We start from the raw sequence: 25,763 nt of genomic DNA on the forward strand, positions 1-25,763 counted from the left end.
CTGATACAGTAACTTAATAACAGTAGTCACAATATAGTATTCAAAATACATCTCAATACAGTTTAGAAAGTAAAATACATATACAGAAGATAGTTTGATTATGCAAACATGTATAATATTGAACACAAGTGAGAGAAGAAAACAAAGTGTTTGCCACTAGATATGACTCCACCCATGGCTTTTCATGCATTGTTTCCTGTAAATGTTGCCTTTCTCCAAAGACAGGCAAACAATAATGATGTTTTAGAGTCTCATATGTAGCCTAGTTACGTATAACTGAATGAATGCAATTCTTGTTTCACATCAAAATTAAATAAATGGAAAACATAGCAGTACAGAAAATCTTACTTTCATGTTCTGCTTTTACATACAACTGGGCTCACATAGGAAAAAGGACATATTTTTATTTCCTGTGTTTTTGAGTGTCAATGGTGAATATGATGAAACAAGATGAGGGGATTCACAGACCAAAACATTGTGAGGGAAGGGAGTGGTTATTGCTGACTATACAGCCCAGTTCAGAGACATCTTTTCATTTTAAGAGAAGTCAGCAACAAATCCAGCCACAAAACCAGAAAGAGAAAAAGCAGATTTCAAGGAAATACTTTGGAGCATAGTAATTCCTCTTTATTTAATCTTTAATTTCTTTGATGATTCTAGTTAGTTCGTGAGAGGCTGAAGTGTATGTCAGTGTCTCTAGATCTGGCATAATGCATGTGTAGAGACCATTACATTCAATTACTACTGTAGTGTCTGTATGATACCACCACAGCCGCTGATGTTGAATGTAAGTCTTGCTTTTTTATGATCATTTATTGTGGGAAACCTCAGACGCCACAAGGCAGTGTTGCAAAACAGGAGACACCACACTGCAACTGTAGACAGAAAATCGAAGCTTGTGCTTCGTGCATAAGTGCACTTCAACACCCCCATAACCAACTTGTCTCATTATAACTAGGGACAGCAGTTTTTCCTGACCACTTGATCTGACCAGGAAGTCTGAGTTATTAGGCCTAGAGTTTGTCCTGCTCAGATCACATAAGTAGAGGCAATAGACCCAATTCTATTCTTCTGAATATTAGAGACACAGGGGGTTAAATGAGCCTAGTCTCAGACAGATCTTATTTGAGGGGTAGACTTGGTTTCCTGTGAAAGTTTCTGACGGCTTGCAGTCAGTTCCTGCTTGTTGAAACCCTGTAGAGGGGTTCTGACAGATGTGTAACACCTCTACATGTCTCTGGACAACACACACACACACACACACACACACACACACACACACACACACACACACACACACACACACACACACACACACACACACACACACACACACACACACAAAAAAATGTATCCGAGCCAGCCCAGTACAGTTCTTGTCAGCCCTGTAGTGTGAATCAGGCACAAGTGTGTTTCAAGTGAAATACATTACCTAGACTATTTGTGATGAGAGTGTGTTTCAAGTGAAATACATTACCTAGACTATTTGTGATGAGAGTGTGTTTCAAGTGAAATACATTACCTAGACTATTTGTGATGAGAGTGTACGAGTGCGGCTTGTTAGCAATGTTTTGTCGCTGAATTCCAAATAAATAAGTGCTGAGTGACATGAGAACTCTAATCTGTGTGGGTGTTAAGTGGGCATGTTTGTGTAGGTTGTTCTTCTGTAATTTAGCAGTTTCTCATGATGTGAGATAGCCCATTCTCTAGAAGTTACCACCAATGAGAAGAACAATAAATGAATCCCCCACAGAGGGAATGGGGAGATCACAAAGACCTTTGTCTCTCTTCTTCTGCCCTCTTCCTCCTTTCTCTCCTTTCTCCATCAGCCATGTCTTACTCACTGGGGATGTCCTAGACACTAGTTTCCCTCCTCTATGGTCCATCCTTTCTATGGTTTCTGAAAATGTTGGCTGTTGTTCCATTACTAGTATACTCATTCCCTCACTCAGACACACGTGATTTCACTTGTGGGATGCATGGTGACGGGTGCCTCTACCATGGAACTGAGATTCTATGGTGGCTAGTATGGGTACACTTCTCTGGAAAATGCTTTTTTAGGCCGCCTGCGTCTTTCAAAGTATTCAATGAAATACACACACACACACAGGAAAAATATGTAATTTTACAATTTATTCTGGTTTATTGTGTGCTGAATAGTTTTAGCTGTGGTTTTCAAGCCATCATCAAAGCCTCAAACAATGATACTTTCAGTAAGTGACTTTATAGATATTGCTGTATAACAGCTCATAAATAAAATACAAGCCAAATTAAGAGATTCACTGAAAAGTTTGATATTATTTCAAAGTTTGAAAAATGAATTCAGAGAGAGTAAAACAGTGGGCAGAATACGATAGTAAAACCTATCTATATCAAATAAAATCTCTCATACATTATAAGAAAAATATGTTTCTAGAGTACAAATAGAAAAAATATAAACGTTTTAAGGATGTTCGACATTTTACAGTTATACTGGCCCCTGATTTAACATGTTTAAATGTATATACACTTTGATATGATAACTAGTATGGACTATTGGATTGAATATCAATCACATTTTCCATCATAAAAAATACATTAAAAGCAGGTGAGAAATCTGACAAAAGCTAGTCAATTGATAGACACAAATTCTAATATAACATTCAACACTTCAGGGTTTATTCAATCAAATTTACTGCTGTAGTAAATTAACCACATGTTGTTTAAAAATGAATAGTGATAACATTGATGATAGTAGGTTTACAAGACAGAATAGTTCAAACCACTATTTATTCAGAATTGTATTACATTTTTACTGTGTTTTTTTTCTGGATTGGGGGAAACATGTGGTATACTTACTGGGGTGGTACATTTGATGAGTAAACCTTTTAATACCTTTACAGCACCATTTGTAATACGGTTGTATAGTAATTCCCTTTCTTGACACACAGTGCCTCTGTAACACCCAAGCTGCATAGCTTTGTGTCCTATCAGTTCACACCTTGCAAGTATTGGCTTTGTTGGCTTTCTCCATTCATCAAAGTATGCTCTTGCTCATTGGCTCTGAAGAATTGAAAAGCATTGGAATGCTGTAAGCAAGGGCTAAAAGGTGTGAGACGCTGAAGCGTATGTTAGTGACATATTTCACCATATTTCATGTCAGTCCTTTCTTGTTATATCAATGAGGGGGAGTGAAGGAAGGTGCTCTGTTCAGGCGGTGATGGGCATGTTGTCCCTGTAGCAGGCTGCCCTCTGGGGGGCGGTGTAGCTACACAGGTCCTGGTAGATCCTGGCCATCTGTTCCCCGGCCTGCAGCTCGTCTGACTGGATCTCCAGGTTAGGACTGCTGTACTGGGAACGACGCATGCTCACCGCATCCAACAGCTGCTGACAGTTCACTGGAGTGACCTGTGGCCGAGCACAGACAGAGAAAAAAGAAGAGAAGGGGAGAGGGAGAGAAGGAGAGGGGGAACTGTAAGCTCAGTCTGCCAACTTCTGACAGTAGACTGGAGTGATCTGAACACAACCAGACAGGGAGAGAAGAAGAGAGGTAACTGTTAGCTCAGTTTGTATTTTTATGGTACACTCTTAGCACCTTTTTTCTATCTAGAACCTTAAAGGGTTCTTCGACTGCCCACATAGGAGAACCCTTTGAAGAACCATTTTTAGTTGCAGGTAGAACCCTTTTGGTTCCATGTAGAACCTTTTTATACAGAGGGTTCTACATGGAACCCAAAAGGGTTCTATCTGGAAGCAAAAAGGTTTGGGGACAGCCCAAAGAACCCCTTTGGAACCCTTTTTTCTAAGATTGTAGTGGTGCCCTTTTGACCAAATCACCTTGAAGACTAAAGTTACCTCTATTTACTCAAACACATTCTGGGACTGTGCAGGGTGGATACCACATGTTTCAGTGATCCAGGGGATATAACCTCTGTTACCTGGACGATGATAAGTTTGCTCTTGGCTGTGCTGAGGTCATGAAGCTCCTCCCCGAAACACAGGGTCACCATGGGGTCAGGTGCGGGAAGCTGGCCCTCCTGGTACAGCTGGAGAGCTGGGACAAACAAAGCAGACAGAGAAGAACTTATTACACAGACAGATAATGCTTCATCATAACTGCACTCTGATGAGTGAAGGCATGTACTCCAAAGAGTATCTGTCTGTCAGTAAAGAGTACATGTATTCCTGTCCTCTTCAGAGCACAACATCCTAAATCAAAAAACAACATGAGTTCCTTCCTCCTCACCTTGGAAGAACCTTCCTGTGTCAAAAATCTTGACCACAGCGTCTCTCTCCAGTTTGCAGGGCCCCCCATGGCTGTAGTGGGGGCCCAATCCCCCCTGCCCGCTCCAGAACACACGACTCTGGCACAGCCTCTTGATGAAGATGCCCTCGCGGTTAGCACGGACCAGCACGCCCCTCTCCAGGTGGCCCAGGAGCTTGCGGGTGACATGGCGTTGGCGCTCAACCTCGATGAGCTCAGCGGGAGGGAAACGGACGTTCTGCAAGCTGTCTGCGAGACCGTAGGGGGACCTGTGCTGTACCAAGGGAGGCTGACCCGGAGAGATACGACAGCCATCAGCATGAGATGTCACCACGCTGTCCATCAGCTTCCCACCATAGAAGAAGTTAATGATCATCTGGGAGAAGGCTGGAAACAGAGGGAGGAAAGTGTTGAGAAAGCCACCGCATTGTCTTCTATTAAGTCTCGCAAGAGTAATGGAAATAAATACATTTGTATTTAGAAATACTGAGGAAACATACCGGCATTGAAAGAACCCATCGGCGAGGGATCTTGATGCCCCGGGAAGACTGCAGGGTAATAAAAAAAAAAAGATAACTGACTTTGTGGTATAGATATTTTCTATCATAAAATTCAAATATTGCCTTCCTCTTACATATGCAGCATGCTCGTTAAGATGCAATGATCTTGAGTGACCGTGAAAAACATCTGACCCCTCTATCATGTCATGATTTGTCATTTCATCAAAAAATACAGCCCGTCAAGCACAACAGACTCACAGGCGGCGTGACCAAGAACAAAAAACACCTTAGTCAGCAAAGTGCTAAAGGAAATGAGCAAATCGTTCCCCCTCTAGAATTCTAGAATCATGTCAACAAGCCTGTGTTAGAAGCCATAACTGCAAGGTAATGTCGCAGAGTTTTGCCTCGCTATATATGCAGTTATTTTTAAATGAATAAATCGCAACCTCTCACAAAGGAGGAACTGTAGCCTCATAGAACATACTACAATAATGCCCATTTTGATACAGGAGACATAAACATGCAAACATTCTCTACACACCTTAAAAAATGTTCTCATGGAAAACAGCTAGACAGATACTTTTAACAAAGGACAAAATGATGTATAAGCGTTTGCTAACTAATTAGATAGATCAGATAATTCACATACATATATGTTCCAGTCGCCACTGTATGAACGTGTTAAAATGGACATGACACCACTGCATGTTGGCGATAATCCACTAGATTGGATGACACTGCTAAAGAAAAGAACAGTTGACTGAGTGGAGAAAGACCCTTACCACTGACGCTGCCCTGGGACCAGTACTCTGGGCTGGGCTGCATCCTACAGCCATCCTCCTGGGGAGAGTGGCTCCTCTTGACGATGCCAAGGTACTCATCACTGGAAGACTGACAATGGAATGACACACCATGCAATTAGTCTCTAATAACCATACATCAACAATCATACATATAATCATACATATTTAGAAACAGAAGAGTTAAGATAGTTGATAGTGGAGGATAGAGACAGAAAAGGAGAGAACTTGAGTGACAGTAAATCAAGAAAACAGAGAAAAACAGAGAGAGTAAAGTTGGTGAGAAATATAGATAGAGAGAGGAAAGGAAGAAATGGATGGAAAAAAGAAAAGCATACCTGTTTCACCTCTTTGATGAGCTCCTCCAGGTCTGCAGAGCTGCAGTCCATGTCAGTAATGTCACCAGGGCTAGATGTCAAAGCTGCTGCTGCACTTTTACCTGCTGGAGCAGAGGGGACAGCATGGTTGTAAGTATTATTGTCACAGCTATTTTTTATATTTACTACGGGAAAAGGCTGATGGTCAAATGTAAATCAAGTCTCAGCAGCAAGCTGTCTTTGTCCAGGTTTCTAAGTTTTCAACTCTGATCAAGGCAACATCCTGCTGCTGAAACATTAGTGACTTTTAATAGATAATTTGGGCATGGGTGCAATTTGACTCTCCATCCATTCAATACAGGTATTTATAATGTTCATTATTCTAATGTCTCCATAGTGAAATATGAACTCACTCTTCTGCTCCTCCTCGGGGACGATGCGGTACACCTTGTAGGGCTCAGAGATGTCCAGCTGGGACCTGTCTCCCACCTCCTCGAAGTCAGGGCTCTTATTCAGGGCACACCGCAGCCTGGTCTTCCATGTAGCAGGCTCAGCCTTCTCCCCCTCCTTAAACTTCCCCTTAAACACAGCCCAGGCCTGCAGGGAGGGAGCAGGTGCATTAGAACGAGAGTCATAGTAACACACATCCAAACATAACACATACCTGCTGGTGCTATCAACAACTTGTTATATTCAAAAAGGTCTGGAACTGAACGAAAGAGATTAGAAAAGTCCACGATGAAGCCATACATAGAAGTAATTAGAATTCAACTACTTTGATAGCCAGAATACAATTAATCACATGATAAATACAGGTAGGTTACATAAAACAAAAGGTTGAATTGTAATGACATGAAACTGGACAGGTTCTGGTTTAAATTATTTGTTAACTGTTAAGTTATAATTACATATAATTACACAAAGATATTAGATTTTCAATGTAATTTCTCTCTGCTTGACTTCTTGTGACCATGGGCTCTATTTTAGCTGGCTCCAGCATAGCCTCCCCTTATTCAAGGCCGATTTAGCAGCATTGCATAGATGCATCTTTTTATCCGGGCCATTAGCCAAGTAGCCAATGGAAAAAGGGGTTTTAAATGGTATGCTGAGAGTGCTTAGAAATATTTGGCCCTCATGCTTTTTCACAATTCACATACCTGCATAGTTAATTTCGCTTGTTCAAGTATCCATCCTCATCTCCACAGAGTGCATTTCATCTGGTTACCAAAGACACACTCCTCCAAACGTATTAAAATTATTCAGTCCTATAATGCATAATCAACGGTAGGCCTAGGCTATATTTTGCTTATTGATAACGTGCCTCACACATACAATGCGATTTGTGGGAGCCTGGTATTTTTTATTTTAGATGAAGTGCGATGCGTAAAGACATGTAGGCTATAGGCTAGGCTCGTTGAAGCCAATTACAACACTGTTGACTGACACCATTCCAAACATAGACTATTGAGCTAACTCATATGTTTTTTTACTGTTGCTATTACTTATTACTGTAGCCTATGCTATTTAATAAGCTGTAGTATAAATCCACAATGGATCAGAACGAGAATAGTCCATGCCCACAGCCGAATTGGAGTTGATGACAATACAAAGATCATCAATAACCTACAGAACTTGAGACAAATACGTGCATTATTAAGCCATGCAATGCATTGAGGGGTCAAGCCCTTGTCACACCTACAACTTGTGTATTTATCAAAACCCAGCCCTTTCGTGCCACTGCCAGCTATTGTGCTTATAATTCTGGCTGTGAAAACAGCACACATGTTTCTGACACACCCCCAGACCAAGAGATACTGCCAGCACTTGGATTTAACATTTTGTTAGGTTTGTTAAAATAGAGCCCCATGACTCATAGATCAACGTATTGTCAATTATGTCATCATACTCTGTAGCCTATTTATGTGCGTTACAGATGGTGAGGATGTGTTAATAAACCAACAGCACGTAATGCACACTCGTTCTATTTGTAGGCGCATATTAAACAATTAATGTGTAGCCTATTTATGCGCGTTACAGGTGGTGAGAATGTTTTAGTTAAACCAACAAAACGTAATTCACACCTGCTCTATTTGTAGGTGAAAAAAGAAGAAGTTTGTGCTATATGTCTCTCCAAAAGTGGTGCGGAAGGCGACACATATCGGTGATCTAAATATGCTCTCAAATCTACCGCTATCAACAAAATCCTCGTTTGAAATTTGAGCCAATGAACCTACCTTGAAGATAGAAGCGTCGACCTCCTGGTTGTAATCCTGCTTCCCAGCATGTTTCCAGGGGATGCGGAACATAGTGCGGCTGTCGTCCTCCCAGAGCAGCCCCGGGTACTGACCGCTCTGGATCTGCTCAACTAGCCACTGTTTCAGCCTCCGACCGCCCGGGTTTACTGACATCTGTCATAAACATTCACAAGACATGTCACTGTATGAGCTGAACGTTTGTTTTAATTTGATGCTTGTTTGTGATAATTAGGAACTTATTTCAAGAGAGAGAGAGCAAAAAGTAAAACAAGATAATATTGGTTTATTATTTCAAAACAACTATCTTTTTATATAGCTTACAAGGGACCACTCTTGAAGAGTTTAAACAAAGACAACTAAATCTTACCTTTTATTTTTGTATTGATACGTCCTTTAGATATCCTTGTGATATCCTTCAAATAGATTATTGAAGACTTTTAAACCTTAACACCAAGTCGTTGTCTCAGAGTCAATAGAATAAATCTTTACTCGCATACAGTTTAATCTCTTCTTTCAGATGAATGAAGCATTGACTGCAAGCTGATTGGACAGATGCGTTTCACTTGTATCCAATCAGGTTCGGGAAATACTTATAGATAAACCAATTCGGAAGTCTTGTTCTTCGAAGCATGGGCATTTACAAGAAATCATCTGACATGAGATATCGTAGTAGGGTCTATGCCACAGTTGGCTACAGACGGCGGGGTATTGAACAATCCTGGATAATAATTAGTAAAGGATAAAGGGAATTTCACAGCGTCATAACATTACATTTTACTGTAAAGGTCGGCCCAACAGGTATTGCTCCTTCGTCACCCCACTGGTGCAGGTTTTACTACAGCCCAGGCTGCATTCAAACAACTGTAGGTGTAGGCAGAGTGACTTTCATGTTGGCTATGTTGGAGCGATATGTACTCTGAAATAGATGCAATTATAAAGTGTTTATCATGTTACCATGTGAATTAGTTTTTATTTCGTGAGAATAAGAATGTCCAAAAAAAAGACAAAGTCTCTAATGCCAACATGCTTATTCATAGCCCTTATACTGAAAGGACTATACACAAAACATTAGGAACACCTGCTCTTTCCATGACATAGACTGACCAGGTGAAAGCTATGACCCAATTATGATGTCACCTGTTAAATCCACTTCAATCAGTATAGATGAAGGGAAGGAGACAGGTTGAAGAAGGATTTTTAAGCTTTGAGATATGATTTATGTATGTGTGCCATTCAGAGGTTGAATGGGGTATGGTAGTAGATGCCAGGCGCACTGATTTGAGTGTATCAAGAACTGCAACGCTGCTGGGTTTTTCACACTCAACAGTTTCCCGTGTATATCAAAAATGGTTCACCATGATTCATTTCAATTTTAAAAGCTTCTATGAAAATGTATATAAATCAGAATTAAACAACAGTTGGACTGATCCTATATCCTATAACAACTCTGAAGCAAGACAAAAAATAATCACAAAAAACAGAGATATTAGATAGTGTTAAAACATTCACATGGAGAAAAGCATCAGGAATGGATGGCTTTCCCATAGAATTCTATTCAACATTTGGTGACAAAGTAGCCCCCCTATTTATACAAGTGACAACACACGTCACTCAAACCAGTACTTCCTAGTTCCATGTATCAAACAGTTATTTCAGTTATATTAAAATCAGGAAAATGTGGAGAGTTCCCTGCTGATTATTGACCCATAAGTTTAATAAATTATGACAAAATATTAAAGCTTATAAACAATAGAATGGCAAATGTCTTATCAGACTTGATACATATCAATCAAAAAGGGTTTATTAAAAATAAACACCTACAAAAAATACAAGAACATGTTTCAGTTTAATACAATACACAAAAAAACAAGATACAGATTTATCAGTAATGGTTGTTGATGCCAAAAAGAGTCAACCGTCAATGAATGCCCTTTTCGGAAAAAAAAGTTTCGAAATTTTCAACTTTCCAGCTGTAATAATACATTTAATAAAAATATTGTATAATTGTTCTAAAGTAAAAATACAAACAAATAACACAATATCTGATGAAATTGCTTTAGAAAGGATCACAAAACAGGGATGTCCCCTCTCCCCCCTCCTGTTTGCAGTGGCAATTAAACCACTTGCAGAAATAATTAGACAGGACCCAAACATAACAGGTATTGGTAAACATGACCATAAACTAATCTTATTGGCAGATGATCTCTTGATATACCTGACCAATATTGAAAACTCAATGCCCCCTTTGTTAAAAATATTTACAGAATATTCAAAACTCTCAGGATATAAAATTAACTTCGGGAAGAAAAAATAATTACGGCAATAGGATTCTTTTAAATTTAATTGTCTCGATTTACAGCAATACTTTAAGTGGACCACAAAAAATATTAAATATTTAGGATACTTAATAAGTGACAACAAACTACACATTTAAACAGATAACTTTATTCCATTACTCAACCATATGAAAGCAGATCTAATTAAATTCAATAATCTTCCCATAAATCTTACAGGTAGAATTAACCTCTTTATAATGGCATGGCTGACAAGGTTTTTGTATTTATTTTCAGTAATACCAATTACCCCACCGAAGAGTCATAAAAAAAGTGTACTCAGTCATAAGACTTTATATGGGAAAATGAAATGCATAGAATAAAAAGGAAACTTTTACATCTTCTGATGTTGGTTTTAACCTTCCAGACATGGTATTGTATCAACTTGCCACTCAAGGCTTTTACTTTGCAGCAGATAGTTAAATGCACTAAAAAGGAACAATGGGTACATATTGAAGATGTGCATGCTCATCCCCAGAATATTTTTGCATGTCTATTTTCAAAGGATAAGGAACACTATCACAACATGGGAGAAAATTATACGTATTCTAGAAGAACCAATATCACTTCTTAAAAACACAACCTTATGGAACAATCCTTGGACAGCTTTTCAGAATTCACCGATAAATTGGTCGACATGGAAAACTAAAGGCATAGAAACCGTAAATGACTTGATAACAGAAATACATTTATTTCCATGACAGAATTACAAATACATGCAACTTAAAAGTTAGATATCACAAAATGTATATTTGAAAACGTTTGGACATCACAGCAACCTTGAGGGAATCTTATTTGTCAGAAAAAGGATGTTCATATGATAGGGAAGATATACAAAACCTTGCAGAGAGCATATCCAACTGACAATCTCTTAGAGAAAAATAGAAACTATTGAAACCAACTTTAAAAAACTGATGTTGGCACAAGATGGAAGGAATGTTAGCATAACTAATGAAATTACAGCTAACAAAAAAGTATACTTAATCCAGTATAAGATAATGTATAGAAATTATTATGCAAGAGACAAAATTCACAAATTATACAGTACAACGGCAGAATCATGTCTTAAGTGTTAAACAAATAATGACTTAATAATCCATGCTTTTTATGAAGTCCGGAAGTTGTGGACGGAGGTAGAAAGTTGGCTGTCAGAAGTATTGCAATGTAAACTTAATTTTAATCTGTCTGTCTGCATATTTCAAGACATGGCATATGGGGGTGTAGTGAGGTACCCGATGGGTTGGACGATTCTCTTCTCATCACTCATCTTGAAAAAATGGATACAAAAAACTTGGAAATCAATCAATCCGCCATCATTAACACAATGGAAAAATTGAAAGATTTATCATTTAAATATTGAAAATGCGTGGGCTATGGAGAGAAACAAAATGGTGCAGTTTCAGGCCATGTGGCGGGAAATGATGTGGGCCCTGGAGATGGGGGTATGTGCTAGTGTGTCTAGCCTGGTGGGATGTAGTTCATGTGTGTATGATGTTGTCATTTGTGTGTATGTTTTGTATTGTTTATAAAATCTTATAAAAAAAGAATGGTTCACCACCCAAAGGACATCCAGCCAACTGTGGGAAGCATTGGAGTCAACATGGGCCAGCATCCCTGTGGAGCACTTTCGACACCTTGTAGTCCAAGCCCCGACGAATTGAGGTTGTTCTGAGGGCAAAAGGGATGCAACTCAGTAATAGGAAGTCGTTCCTAATGTTTTGTACACTCCATGTATATGCTAAAAATAGCCTGCCCTACAGCAGAGAGCTGATTTCATCTGACTAATATTAAAACTACACAGGAATGGTTCAGTGGTTTCAACAGATACTACAGGACTGAATGTTGGAGGAGAGGGTTAACTTGTTGTGCCCCATCCTCAGTACTGTATTCAGACAGCCTTTGTATGTATCATTTCGAAACTGAGAAAAGCAGTTGTGGTGGAGGTAAGGTCACATGTCAAGGGTGCGTTTTGAGGATTTGAGCCATGTCGTGGTCTGGGCTCACCTGTACAGCGGGGGTGGAGTCTGTATAGGGGGGGGACTGTTTGGGGAAGCTGGGGGTGGCATGGTCTCTGGGTCAAAGAAGGACTTCTCACTGAGGGGAACAGAACACTAATTGTTACTACTGTGTCCATGCCAGTCTGGGGTGGCACGGCGAAGGCACTCTGTCTCTGACCAACCCTCCATCTCTGGGTCTTTCCCTAACACATACACAAATAATAGTTTATTTGTCACATGTGCTGAATACAACAGGTGTAGACTGAATCGTGAAATTCTTATTTACGCGGCCTTCCCAACGATGCAGAGTAAAAACACATATATTTTTTAAATGGTAACACGAGGAAAAAAATACACAAGAATGGAGCTACACTACATGACCAAAAGTATGTGGACAGCTGATCATCGAACATCTCATTCCAAAATCATGGTCATTAATATGGAGTGGTTCCCCCATGTGCTGCCTCCACTCTTCTGGGATGGCTTTCCACTAGATGTTGGAACATTGCTGCGGGGGACATTAGTGAGGTCGGGCACTGATGTTTTGGCGATTAGGCCTGGCTTGCAGTCGGTGTTCCAATTCCTCCCAAAAGTGTTTGATGGGGTTGAGGACAGGGCTCTTGGCAGGCCAGTCAAGTTCTTCCACGCCGATCTTGACAAACCATTTCTGTATGGACCTCGCTTTGTGCACAGGGGTATTGTCATGCTGAAACAGGAAAGGTCCTTCCCCAAACTGTTGCCACAAAGTTGGAAACAGAATCACTAGAATGTCATTGTATGCTGTAGTGTTAAGATTTTTCTTCACTGGAACTAATGGGCCTAGACCTAGCAATGAAAAACAGCCCCAGACTATTATTCTTCCTCCACCAAACTTTACAGTTGGCACTAAGCATTGGGGCAGGTAGCGTTCTCCTGGCATCTGCCAAATCCAGATTTTTCTGTTTCTGTCATCACTCCAGAGAACGAGTTTCCACTGCTCCAGAGTCCAATGGCGGCGAGCTTTACACCACTCCAGCCGACGCTTGGCATAGCGCATGGTGATCTTATTAACTTCTTATGGCTGGGGGCAGTATTGAGTAGCTTGGATGAATAAGGTGCCCAGAGTAAACTGCCTGCTACTCAGTCCCAGAAGCTAAGATATGCATATTATTAGTAGATTTGGATAGAAAACACTCTGAAGTTTCTAAAACTGTTTGAATGATGTCTGTTAGTATAACAGAACTCATATGGCAGGCAAAAACCTGAGAAAGAATCCAACCAGGAAGTGGGAAATCTGAGGTTTGTAGGTTTGCCTATCCAATATACAGTGTCTTTGGGGTCATATTGCACCTCCTAAGGCTTCCACTAGATGTCAACAGTCTTTAGAACCTTGTTTGATGCTTCTACTGTGAAGGATGAGGGAGTAAGAGCTGATTGAGTCAGGGCTCTGGCAAGGTGCCACGAGCTCACTCAGGCGCGCCCCGTGAGAGTTAGCTGCGTTCCATCGCATTTCTACAGACAAAGGAATTCTCTGGTTGAAACATTATTGAAGATTTATGTTAAAAACATCCTAAAGATTGATTCTATATTCTACATCATTTGACATGTTTCTACGAACTGTAATGGAATTTTTTAACTTTTCGTCTGGCCTGCGCGTCATCAATTTGGATTATGGAATTAAACGCACAAACAAAAAGGAGGTATTTGGACATAAATTATGGACGTTATCGAATAAAACAAACATTTATTGTGGAACTGGGATTCCTGGGAGTGCATTCTGATGAAGATCTTCAAAGGTAAGTTAATATTTATAATGCTATTTCTTACTTCTGTTGACTCCACAACATGGCAGATATCTGTATGGCTTGTTTTGGTCTCTGAGCGCTGTACTCAGATTATAGCATGGTGTGCTTTTTCCGTGAAGTTTTTTTTAAATCTGACACAGCGGTTGCATTAAGGAGAAGTTTATCTAAAATCCATGTATAATACTTGTATCTTTTATCAATGTTTATTATGAGTATTTCTGTAAATTGATGTGGCTCTCTGCAAAATCACCGGATGTTTTGGAGGCAAAACATTACTGAACATAACGAGCCAATGTAAACTAAGATTTTTGGAAATAAATAAGAACTTTATCGAACAAAACATACATGTATTGTGTAACATGAAGTCCTATGAGTGTCATCTGATGAAGATCATCAAAGGTTAGTGATTAATTCTATCTCTATTTCTGCTTTTTGTGACTCCTCTCTTTGGCTGGAAAAATGTCTATGTTTTTCTGTGACTAGGTACTGACCTAACATAATCAGATGAAATCGGACACTGTGGTGGGATTAACAACAAGTTTATCTTTAAAATGTTGTAAAATACTTGTATGTTTGAGGAATTTTAATTATGAGATTTCTGTTGTTTGAATTTGGCGCTCTGCACTTTCACTGGCTGTTGTCAAGTCGATCCCGTTAACGGGATCTCAGCCATAAGAAGTTTTAAGCTTGTGTGCGGCTGCTCGGCCATGGAAACCCTTTTCATGACGCTCCAGACAAACAGTTATTGTGCTGATGTTGCTTCCAGAGGCAGTTTGGAACTCTGTAATGAGTGTTGCAACTGAGGACAGATGATTTTATGCGCTACGTGCTTCAGCACTCGGTGGTCCCCATTCTGTGAGCTTGCATGGTCTACCACTTCGGAGCTGAGCCTTTGTTGTTCCTAGATGTTTCCACTTCACAATAACAACACTTACAGTTGACCGGGGCAGCTCTAGCAGGGCAGAAATTTGAAGAACTGACTTGTTGGAAAGTTGGCATCCTATGATGGTGCCACATTGAAAGTCACTGAGCCCTTCAGTAAGGCCATTCTACTGCCAATGTTTGTCTATGGAGATTGCATGGCGGTGTGCTCAATTTTATACACTTGTCAGCAACAGGTGTGGCTGAAATAGCCGAATCCACTCATTTGAAGGGGTGTCCACATACTTTTATATAGGTCCTGTGTAGCTCAGTTGGTAGAGCAGGTCACTTGCAACGCCAGGGTTGTGGGTTCGATTCCCACGGGGGACCAGTACGTATGCACTCTACTGTAAATCGCTCTGGATTAGAGCGTCTGCTTAATGACAAAAATCTCAAAAGTAAATATATAGTGTATATACAGGAAGTACCAGGTCAATGTGCAGTGGTATGAGGTATTTGAGGTAGATATAGAAAGTCTACTCCCCCTTTCAACATTTTCGGCTCATAGACTGGAATTAAAATGTAATTTTTCCCCATTGATTTACATATCCTACCCCACAACTACCAAGTGAAAAAAATATTCTGGAATTTTTCATTAAATCTATTTGTAAAAAATGTAACTGAAAATCTTGGTTAGATAAGTGATAACAATCCTGAATTACATCAGGTGTAACCAATCACCTTCAAAATCACACACTAAGTTTATTGGCCTATATCTGTGTTAAAATGTAGTGATTTGCATGATTGCAGGATAAATTCAGCAGTTCAAATCAAATCAAATTGTATTTGTCACATGCGCCGAATTCAACAGGTGTAGACCTTACATGCTTACTTACAAGCCCTTAACCAACAATGCAGTTAAGAAAAATACCTAAAAAATAATAAATAAAAGTAACAAATAATTAAAGAAATAACAATAGCGAGGCTATATACAGGGGGTACCGGTACAGAGTCAATATGCGGGGGCACCGGTTAGTTAAGTTAATTTAGGTAATATGTTAATGTAGGTAGAGTTATTAAAGTGATTATGCATAGATAATAATAACAGAGAGTAGCAGCAGCATAAGAGGGGGCAATGCAAATAGTCTGGGTAGCCATTTGATTAGATTTTCAGGAGTCTTACGGCTTCGGGGTAGAAGCTGTTTAGAAGCCTCTTGGACCTAGACTTGGCACTCCGGTACCGCTTGCCATGCGGTAGCAGAGAGAACAGTCTATGACTAAGGTGGCTGGAGTCTTTGACTATTTTTAGGGCCTTCCTCTGACACAGCCTGGTATAGAGGTCCTGGATGGCAGTAAGCTTGGCCCCAGTGATGTACTGGGCCGTACACACTACCCTCTGTAGTGCCTTGCAGTCGGAGGTCGAGCAGTTGTTACACCAGGCAGTGATGCAACCTGTCAGGACACTTTTGATGTTGCAGCTGTGGAACTTTTTGAGGATCTGAGGACCCATGACAAATATTTTCAGTCTCTTGAGGGGGAATAGGTTTTGTCGTACCCTCTTCACGACTGCCTTGGTGTGCTTGGACCATGTTAGTTTGTTGGTGATGTGGACACCAAGGAACTTGAAGCTCTCAACCTGCTCCACTGCAGCCCTGTCGATGAGAATGGGGGTGTGCTTGGTCCTCCTTTTCCTGTAGTCCACAATCATCTCCTTTGTCTTGATTACGTTGAGGGAGAGGTTGTTGTCCTGGCAACACACGGCCAGGTCTCTGACCTCCTTCCTGTAGGTTCCCTCTGCTGGGTAGTGAATTGCAAAGCAAACACTCAACCATAAGCACCAGGGAGCTTTCAAAAGAACTCTTGGACAAAGTTGTGGAAAGGCACAGATCAGGGGATGGGTATAAAAATATTTTAAATGCCTTGAATACCCCTTGAAGCACTTGGGAGATTCTGTAACCATGTGGTCAAAATGTTTGTGTTCTGACAAAATGAAAATGAAACTATTTGGACTAAATGTAAAGCTTTATGTTTGGTGCAAACCCTACACGGCACATCACCCAAAGAACACTATCCCTAATGTGAAGCATGGTGGTGGCAGCATCATGTTATGGGGATGTTTCTCGTCGTCAGGGACTGATCAGGATAGAAGGTAAAATTAACGGAGCAATGTACAGAAAAGTCCTTGAGGAAAACCTGCTACCCTCTGCAAGAAAGCTGAAACTCGGTGGGAAGTTCACCTTTCAGCACGACAACAACCCGAAGCACACAGCCAAAGCTGCAGTGGAGTGGCTAAGGAATAAAAAGGAACATTTCCTTGAGTGGCCCAGTCAGAGCCCTGACCTAAATACAATCGAAACTTTGCAGCATGACTTGAAGATTGCTGTCCATCAACGCTCCCCAAGGAACTTGAAAGAGCTTGAACAGTTTTGCAAAGAAGAATGGTCAAATATTGCCAAATATAGGTGCGCAAAGTTGGTAGAGACCTATCCCAACCGACTCACGGCTGTAATTGCTGTCAAAGGTGCTTCCACCAACTCAGTGGGGTGGAGAGGTATACAATTATGACATTTCAGTTTTGTATTTAATATTTTTTTAAATTGCGCTTTGGTACTATTTTCACAAGTGTGTGGTACATTTTCAAAACTCTTAACTGGTCACACTTGTAACAGTCTTTCATTCAAAACCTGTCATTGTGCATTGATTTGGAATGTAAACATCTCTCACCACTCAACCATTGATTCAAAATATACATTTGTGAAATGCAATGAGAACATTGGTTTAATCCCCAAAACACAACATTGATATCGTTTCAATCTAGTCATTTTAACTACCAGTTAATCCAATACCAAACAATGCAACATACATGTTTCGAATCACCCTTAGAAGTGATGAAAGTAATATGCTACAGTCCTGTAAATTACAGTAGATTACAGTTTTCACATTAGGCAATACACTTACATTACCCAACAAAATGGATAGAAAATCTATAATTTCCATAATATCTATCCAATGTGTAATCAAAGGTGTGATCAATGAAGACAACTACAACCATTCATGCAACATATAAAAAAAATGCAATATAGGTGTACTGTCTCTAATAAAATGTAAGAAATTAAATGAAACAAATTAAATCGATGAAAATAAAACATAACGTTTAGCTCGCATTCATTTGTATCAAGCCTGTCTTGAGCATTTGGCCATAAATTCATCCACATCACAGTGAATGTCCTCATTGTTCATGCACCACGGGAAAAAGCTTTTGGCATGGCGAATACAAGCTTGAAATTTGGTCTGCATTGATGTCATAACATGCCTCATCCATGGCCAGAAGGAGGTTGGCAAGCTCATGGGGATGGCGATCGTACAGCTTCGACCTTCAATCCTATTGAGGATTTTCAACCCAATTGAAAATCCTCAATAGGGTTAAAAGAATAGAGAGTATGGGGCAGGTATGGCATCACGAATCGGGGATGGGCCCGAAACCATGCCTGAACCACCTCTGCATGGTGGAACCTAGCATTGTCCCACACAATGACCCTTCACCTTGACAGGCCTGCTCAATTTGATTGAGAAACACAATGAGCTTTGCAAGTAATGGCCGATGTCCGACCACAACATCTTCAGAGATAGCTGTTTCCCCCACGTTGTCCAGGCACTTGGATGGTCGCCAGTTGGCCGATGTTCCGCCCACGGAGTCGAGTTTTGGCCAGGTTGAAGTCCGCTTCATCAACAAAGATATACTTGTGATTGTTCACAGCAGCATCAAGCACCCTCTTAAAATATATTTTGGTTAGTTACTTTTACAGTATAGTTACAATATGATATTGTGATTCTGAGGATAGAACAGAGTATACTGTCAATAGATCATACTGTAAGAATACTGTAACATGTTTTGTGAATTTAAATGCATTATAATGTCATTTACTATAAATGTAATGGTAATATGCATAGTGCATATCCTGTAGACTTACAGGTTTTCTTGATGAAATGTTCTCATTATCAAATTGACAGTTGATCTTTTTAGATCGGGGTGAACTAATTTGGCAGCCTCTGCCATGGTAAGGCCTCTGTTTGCCACATGGTCAATGACGATGACCCGGGCTTCATTCGACACAGTTTCCTTACAGGGCCCATGCCCACGTCTTTGACCTCTTAATGTACCAAAGCGATTAAAAAGCAGCATTTCCCAATCTCGGCTCTGCCCCCCTGGGTACACATTTGATTTTGATTCAAATCATCAAAGCTTGATGATGAGTTGGTTATTTGAATCAGCTGTGTAGTGCTAGGGCAAAAAACAAAATGTGCACCTGAGGAGGGAGGGGTGCAGAACCGAGTTTGGGAAACCCTGCTCTAAAGCACTGACACAACAAAGTGTGAAAAAAGTCCAAGGGGGTGTAGACTTTCTACATGAAGGCAGGGTAAAGTGACTAGACATCAGCATAGATAATAAGAACATAAACAACATAGTGGCAGCAGCATATGATGTGTAAAAGTGTGTGTGTGTGTGTGTGTGTGTGTGTATATATATATATATATATATATATATATATACACTACCGGTCAAAAGTTTTAGAACACCTACTCATTCAAGGGTTTTTCTTTATTTTTACTATTTTCTACATTGTAGAATAATAGTGAAGACATCAAAACTATGAAATAACACATATGGAATCATGTAGTAACCACAAAAGTGTTAAACAAATCGAAATATATTTTATATTCTTCAAATAGCCACCTTTTGCCTTGACAGCTTTGCACATGCTTGGCATTCTCTCAACCATCTTCATGAGGTAGTCACCTGGAATGCATTTTAATTAACAGGTGTGCCTTCTTAAAAGTACATTTGTGGAATTTCTTTCCTTCTTAATGTGTTTTAGCCAATCAGTTGTGTTGTGACAAGGGGGGGTGGGGGTAGTATACAGAAGATAGCCCTATTTGGTAAAAGACCAAGTCCATAGGAATGGAAGACCCAGAGTTACCTCTGCTGCAGAGGATAAGTTCTTTAGAGTTACCAGCCTCAGAAATTGCAGCCCAAATAAATGCTTCACAGAGTTCAAGTAACAACTGTTCAGAGGAGACTGTGTGAATCAGGCCTTCATGGTCGAATTGTTGCAAAGAAACAACTACTAAAGAACATCAATAAGAAGGACATCAATAAGAAGAAGAGACTTGCTTGGGCCAAGAAACACGAACAATGGACATTAGACCGGTGGAAATCTGTCCTTTGGTCTTGAGTCTAAATTGGAGATTTTTAGTTCCAACCACCGTGTCTTTGTGAGACGCTGTGTGGGTGAACGGACAATCTCCACATGTGTATTTCCCACCGTAAAGCATGGAGGAGGAGGTCTATGGTGTGGGGATGCTTTGCTGGTGACACTGTCTGTGATTTATTTAGAATTCAAGGCACACTTAACCAGCATGGCTACCACAGCATTCTACAGCGATACGTCATCCCATCTGGTTTGGGCTTAGTGGGACTATCATTTGTTTTTAAACAGGACAATGACAAAACACACCTCCAGGCTGTGTAAGGGCTATCTGACCAAGAAAGAGAGTGATGGAGTGCTGCATCAGATGACCTGGCCTCCACAACCCCCCAACCTCAACCAAATTGAGATGGTTTGGGATGAGTCTGACAATTTAGCAGTCTTATGGCTATTTAGCAGTATTATGGCATGGGGATAGAAGCTGTTGCAGAGCCTGTTGGTCCAAGAGCTGATGCTCTGGTACCATACACTTTCAAGCACAAGCTCTCTCTATCTCTGCACATACACACACACAAACACACATTAGTTTTGTTATGATTTGATAATACTTTGGTTTGTAGCCAGCCTTATACAATTGTTGTAAGGTTGTTTCAGTCTCAATATGCTGCTTTGGCTTCATAATAGTATTTATTAGCATATATTTTTTGGCAAACAATGAAAGTGTACATTTTAATATTAATAAAGCAGATACATAAACTATGATACAACATCATTTGTACCACTAAACATTTAACAAAGATCTTAAAAATTCCCTAAAACTAAAATAATATTTATAACTTCTGATAAGCAAATTTCCAAAGAAGATTTACGGTAGATTTTAGGAAGACCCCATATTATGACTTTGGGCTGTAATGATTCTTCATTTTACGAACTGGAACGAAGCATTCATTTTCTATGGCAAAGCTGCTGTTATTTAAAGCTTTATCACATGCAGGTATACAGTAGCTGGATCAGCTTGAATTAGGGCGGAGAGCATCTTATGTTCATTCATATGTCCATTCAACCTTCAACACCAATCAGATCTTCCATCTAACCAGCGGACTGCATTTAACATGATGTAATCATGGTACCATGTAATAACATATTGATAAACATATTAATAATAATTTATTAAAATGTAATGTTAGGTGTAGGACTTTTTCCTGATCATGTAACCTAACCAGGACCTCGTTATAGGTCTTAGGCAGATGATTACAACAAAAAAATGCTAGTCCTACACTTCTTTACCTGTTTGGCCTTAAAAGTTGACCCGTTGGGTTTAGAGATGAGTTGAGGCGAGGTTATAGGACAGGTGAATCCTCATGGTAGTATGTGGCTGTAAGGTCAAGGTGTTGAGGTGTGGAGGTGTTTGGACTAAGGCTTCAGTGAGCATCAGAGCTCCTGATCAGGCTGTACTAAGGTCAGTTTAGTGGCGAGGGACATGGGAGGTAGTGCAGTGGTGAGAGAGTCAGTTAGACAATACCCCTATGCACTTGGGACCTGCAAGTACGAAATAGTTACAGGCAATAAGGTGACAATTCCACCTAGTCTATCAGAGGGTGGGGTGGAGCTATTCCCATATTGCTTAGGAGGACTAGGCTCTGGAGAATGTCTTGGTCAAGAGAAACCCCTGGCCCTACTTACACCCATCAGATCCTTTCAGATCTAAGTGCCTAGGGATTGGGACATTGTCTCACTCAACAGGCAGGCCTGAGCTGGAGGTTGGTGGGACCAGGGAGACTCGCGGCCCCTTGGCTCATCTGTTGCCCCCAGAGCCGTTGTAGGCATTGTAGGGTAGAGGGTAGACACTGGAGGCCTGGTTCATCCAGCCCTGGTCCCCTCCTCTCCTCTGGTTCTCCTGCTGCTGCTGCTCTATGTACTGGTTCAGCAGCGCTCCCACCTGCTCCTGGTCCTTGAAGGGACTGTGGCGGAAACTGGCCCGCAGCCACGCCCGGTACTGGAGAGAAAGACAGAAAAGACCATGTTTGGTGGTTCAGATCAATTAGTGTTCTATGGTCCCCCAAGGATGGGATGTCAGAGCAGAGTGTTCTGGAGTCAGAGCAGAGTGTTCTGGAGTCAGAGCAGAGTGTTCTGGCGTCAGAGCAGAGTGTTCTGGCGTCAGAGCAGAGTGTTCTGGAGTCAGAGCAGAGTGTTCTGGAGTCAGAGCAGAGTGTTCTGGCGTCAGAGCAGAGTGTTCTGGCGTCAGAGCAGAGTGTTCTGGCGTCAGAGCAGAGTGTGTGGGTGAGAAGTTATTTTTCTATTGTGGTGTAGTTTACCACACTTTCTCTTGGTTTCTTTCCCTTCCCAGTAGATGGTGATAGATGTAGATAGAGGCAGCTACAATCTAAGCAATTTATCTCTAGATCAATCTCTGTGTGTGGTTGGCAAACGGACAGCAGACATTCCTGAAAACGAGGGACTTTCCTCGGCAGCTCAGAGAGCCATAAGAGGTCCAACAGCTGTGCCCCCAACAGACTCACTCTGGCTTTAACAACATTGCTTCTGGGCTTGATCCCAACTTGAATTCTGTGCACGTAAATCATGCATTGATGTCATTGCATGTGTAACTTGTGAAAATTCAAGTTACACATGCTGATCTCAAGATGAGATGTGACCTTCTATGAGGACTGTAAGTATCATATCCTTACACAGACAATGTCCTCTATAATGGCCCAGTGTCTGGGTTTAACGGTACACAGGGATTAGTACTGGTTAGAGGGCCTCGAGGAGGCAGCAGGGGTTGGGTGGGAAACCCCTGGCAGAAGTCCCAGGTCTTTAGCCCAGCAGTCAGTGGGCCCACATAGGGACCAGTGAGAGCTGAGGAAGGGGTGGAGAAAGCTAGCTCTGAATCAGAGCTTTACCAGGAACCTGCCTCCACTTCCGTCACTCCTCCTCTGACATTCCTGCTCACACAGTAGCTACGGGCTCTCAAGCAAAAACAGATCTAGGACCAACCTCGATTGTAGTGACTGTGCAAGTGATGTCACCCAATTCCATTGAAGCTTGTAGAAAAGTACACTTTACAAAAAAGAACTTAGGAAAATTGCAATTGGTTCAGAACAGGGCAGCACGGCTGGCCCTTGGATGTACACAGAGTGATAATATTAATAATATGCATGTCAATCTCTCCTGGCTCAAAATGGAGGAGAGATTGACTTCATCACTGCTTGTATTTATGAGAGGTGTTGACATGTTGAATGCCTCGAGCTGTCTGTTCGAACTACTGGCGCACAGCTCGGACACCCATGCATACCCCACAAGACATGCCACAAGCGGTCTCTTCACAGTCCCCAAGTCCAGAACAGACTATGGAAGGCACACAGTACTAAATAGAGCCATGACTACATGGAACCCTATTCCACATCAAGTAACTCATGCAAGCAGTAAAATTAGATTTAAAAACAGATTTAAAAAATACCTTATGGAACAGCGGGCACTGTGACGCAACACAAACATAGGCACAGACACATGCATACACACACGATAGCATACGCACTATACACACACGTGTACATGGATTTTGTACTGTATATACGTGGTAGTGGTGGAGTAGGGGCCTGAGGGCACACAGTAAATGTATTGTAATGTTTTTAAAATTGTATAAACTGCCTTAATTTTTCTGGACGCCAGGATGAGTTAATCAAATCAAATCAAATATTATTTGTCACATGTGCCGAATAAAACAGGTGTAGACCTTACAGTGAAATGCTTACTTACAAGCCATTAACCAACAATGCAGTTTTAAGAAAATCCCTAAAAAAGTAAGAGATAAGAATAACAAATAATTAAAGAGCAGCAGTACAGTGCCTTGTGAAAGTTTTCATGTTGGCCCCTTGGCATTTTTCCTATTTTGTTGCCTTAAAACCTGGAATTAAAATATATATTTTGGGGGGGTTTGTATAATTTGATTTACACAACATGCCTACCATTTTGAAGATGCAAAATATTTTTGGGGTGAAACAAACAAGAAATAAAACAAAAAACTGAAAACTTGAGCGTGCATAACTATTCACCCCCCCAAAGTCAATACTTTGTAGAGCCACCTTTTGCAACAATTACAGCTGCAAGTCTCTTGGGATATGTCTCTATAAGCTTGGCACATCTAGCCACTGGGATTTTTGCCCATTCTTCAAGGCAAAACTGCTCCAGCTCCTTCAAGTTGGATGGGTTCCAGCTGGTGTACAGCCATCTTTAAGTCATACCACAGATTCTCAATTGGACTGAGGTCTGGGCTTTGACTAGGTATAACAGTTTTGCTTCCGTCCCTCTACCTGGGCTCAAACCAGGGACCCTCTGCACACATCAACAACTGACACCCACAAAGCATCGTTACCCATCGCTCCACAAAAGCCACGGCCCTTGCAGAGCAAGGGGAACAACTACTTCAAGGTCTCACAGCGAGTGACGTCACTGATTGAAACGCTATTAGCGTGCACCCCGCTAACTAGCTAGCCATTTCACATCAGTTACATAGGCCATTACAAGACATTTAAATGTTTCCCCTTAAACTACTCGAGTGTTGCTTTAGCAGTATGCTTAGAGTCATTGTTCTGCTGGAAGGTGAACCTCCGTCCCAGTCTCAAATCTCTGGAAGACAAACCGGTTTCCCTCAAGAATTTCCCTGTATTTAGCACCATCCATCATTCCTTCAATTCTGACCAGTCCCTGCCGATGAAAAACATCCCCCCAACATGATGCTGCCACCACCATGCTTCACTGTGGGGATGGTTTTCTCGGGGTGATGAGAGATTTTGGGTTTTCCTTGATGGCCAAAAAACTCAATTTTAGTCTCATCTGACCAGAGTACCTTCTTCCATATGTTTGGGGAGTCTCCCACATGCCTTTTGGCGAACACCAAATGTGTTTGCTTATTTTTTCTTTAAGCAATGGCCACTCTTCCGTAAAGCCCAGCTCTTCCGTAACGCCTAGGTACTGGATGGCAGGAAGCTTGGCCCCAGTGATGTACTGGTCCGTACACACTACCCTCTGTAGTGCCTTGCGGTCGGAGGCCGAGCAGTTGCCATACCAGGCAGTGATGCAACCCGTCAGGATGCTCTCGATGGTGCAGCTGTCAAACCTTTTGAGGATCTGAGGACCCATGTCAAATCTTTTCAGTCTCCTGAGGGGGAATAGGTTTTGTCGTGCCCTCTTCACGACTGTCTTGGTGTGCTTGGACCATGTTAGTTTGTTGTTGATGTGGATGCCAAGGAACTTGAAGCTCTCAACCTGCTCCACTACAGCCCCGTCGATGAGAATGGGGGCGTGCTTGGTCCTGTAGTCCACAATCATCTTCTTTGTCTTGATCACGTTGATGGAATGGTTGTTGTCCTTGCACCACACGGTCAGGTCTCTGACCTCCTCCCTATAGGCTGTCTCATCGTTGTCAGTGATCAGGCCTACCACTGTTGTGTCATCGGCAAACTTAAT

At 41.1% G+C, this 25,763-nt stretch overlaps 2 protein-coding genes across 2 annotated transcripts in view; both read right to left on the minus strand.

The window, feature by feature from the left end:
* Positions 1-2,155: 2,155 nt before the first annotated feature.
* On the minus strand, positions 2,156-8,583 carry LOC120056417 (interferon regulatory factor 8-like). Its single transcript, XM_039004577.1, has 9 exons — positions 8,483-8,583; positions 8,095-8,268; positions 6,274-6,457; positions 5,882-5,985; positions 5,526-5,634; positions 4,744-4,791; positions 4,226-4,630; positions 3,918-4,033; positions 2,156-3,387 (listed from the first exon to the last, which is right to left on the minus strand). The coding sequence occupies exons 2-9, from the start codon at positions 8,266-8,268 to the stop codon at positions 3,190-3,192; spliced, it is 1,338 nt and encodes a 445-aa protein (XP_038860505.1). The 5' UTR covers positions 8,483-8,583; the 3' UTR covers positions 2,156-3,189.
* Positions 8,584-20,965: 12,382 nt separating this feature from the next.
* The window catches only part of LOC120047748 (dual specificity protein phosphatase 22-A-like), a 29,621-nt gene continuing 24,823 nt past the window's right edge, over positions 20,966-25,763 (minus strand). Inside the window, exon 7 of the mRNA XM_038993306.1 lies at positions 20,966-22,293. Within this exon, the coding sequence (XP_038849234.1) occupies positions 22,093-22,293 (201 nt within the window). The 3' untranslated portion in view covers positions 20,966-22,092. The remainder of the gene's footprint in view (positions 22,294-25,763) is intronic.

This window comes from Salvelinus namaycush, chromosome 1 (assembly GCF_016432855.1).
Source record: "Salvelinus namaycush isolate Seneca chromosome 1, SaNama_1.0, whole genome shotgun sequence".
Classification (NCBI taxonomy): domain Eukaryota; kingdom Metazoa; phylum Chordata; class Actinopteri; order Salmoniformes; family Salmonidae; genus Salvelinus; species Salvelinus namaycush.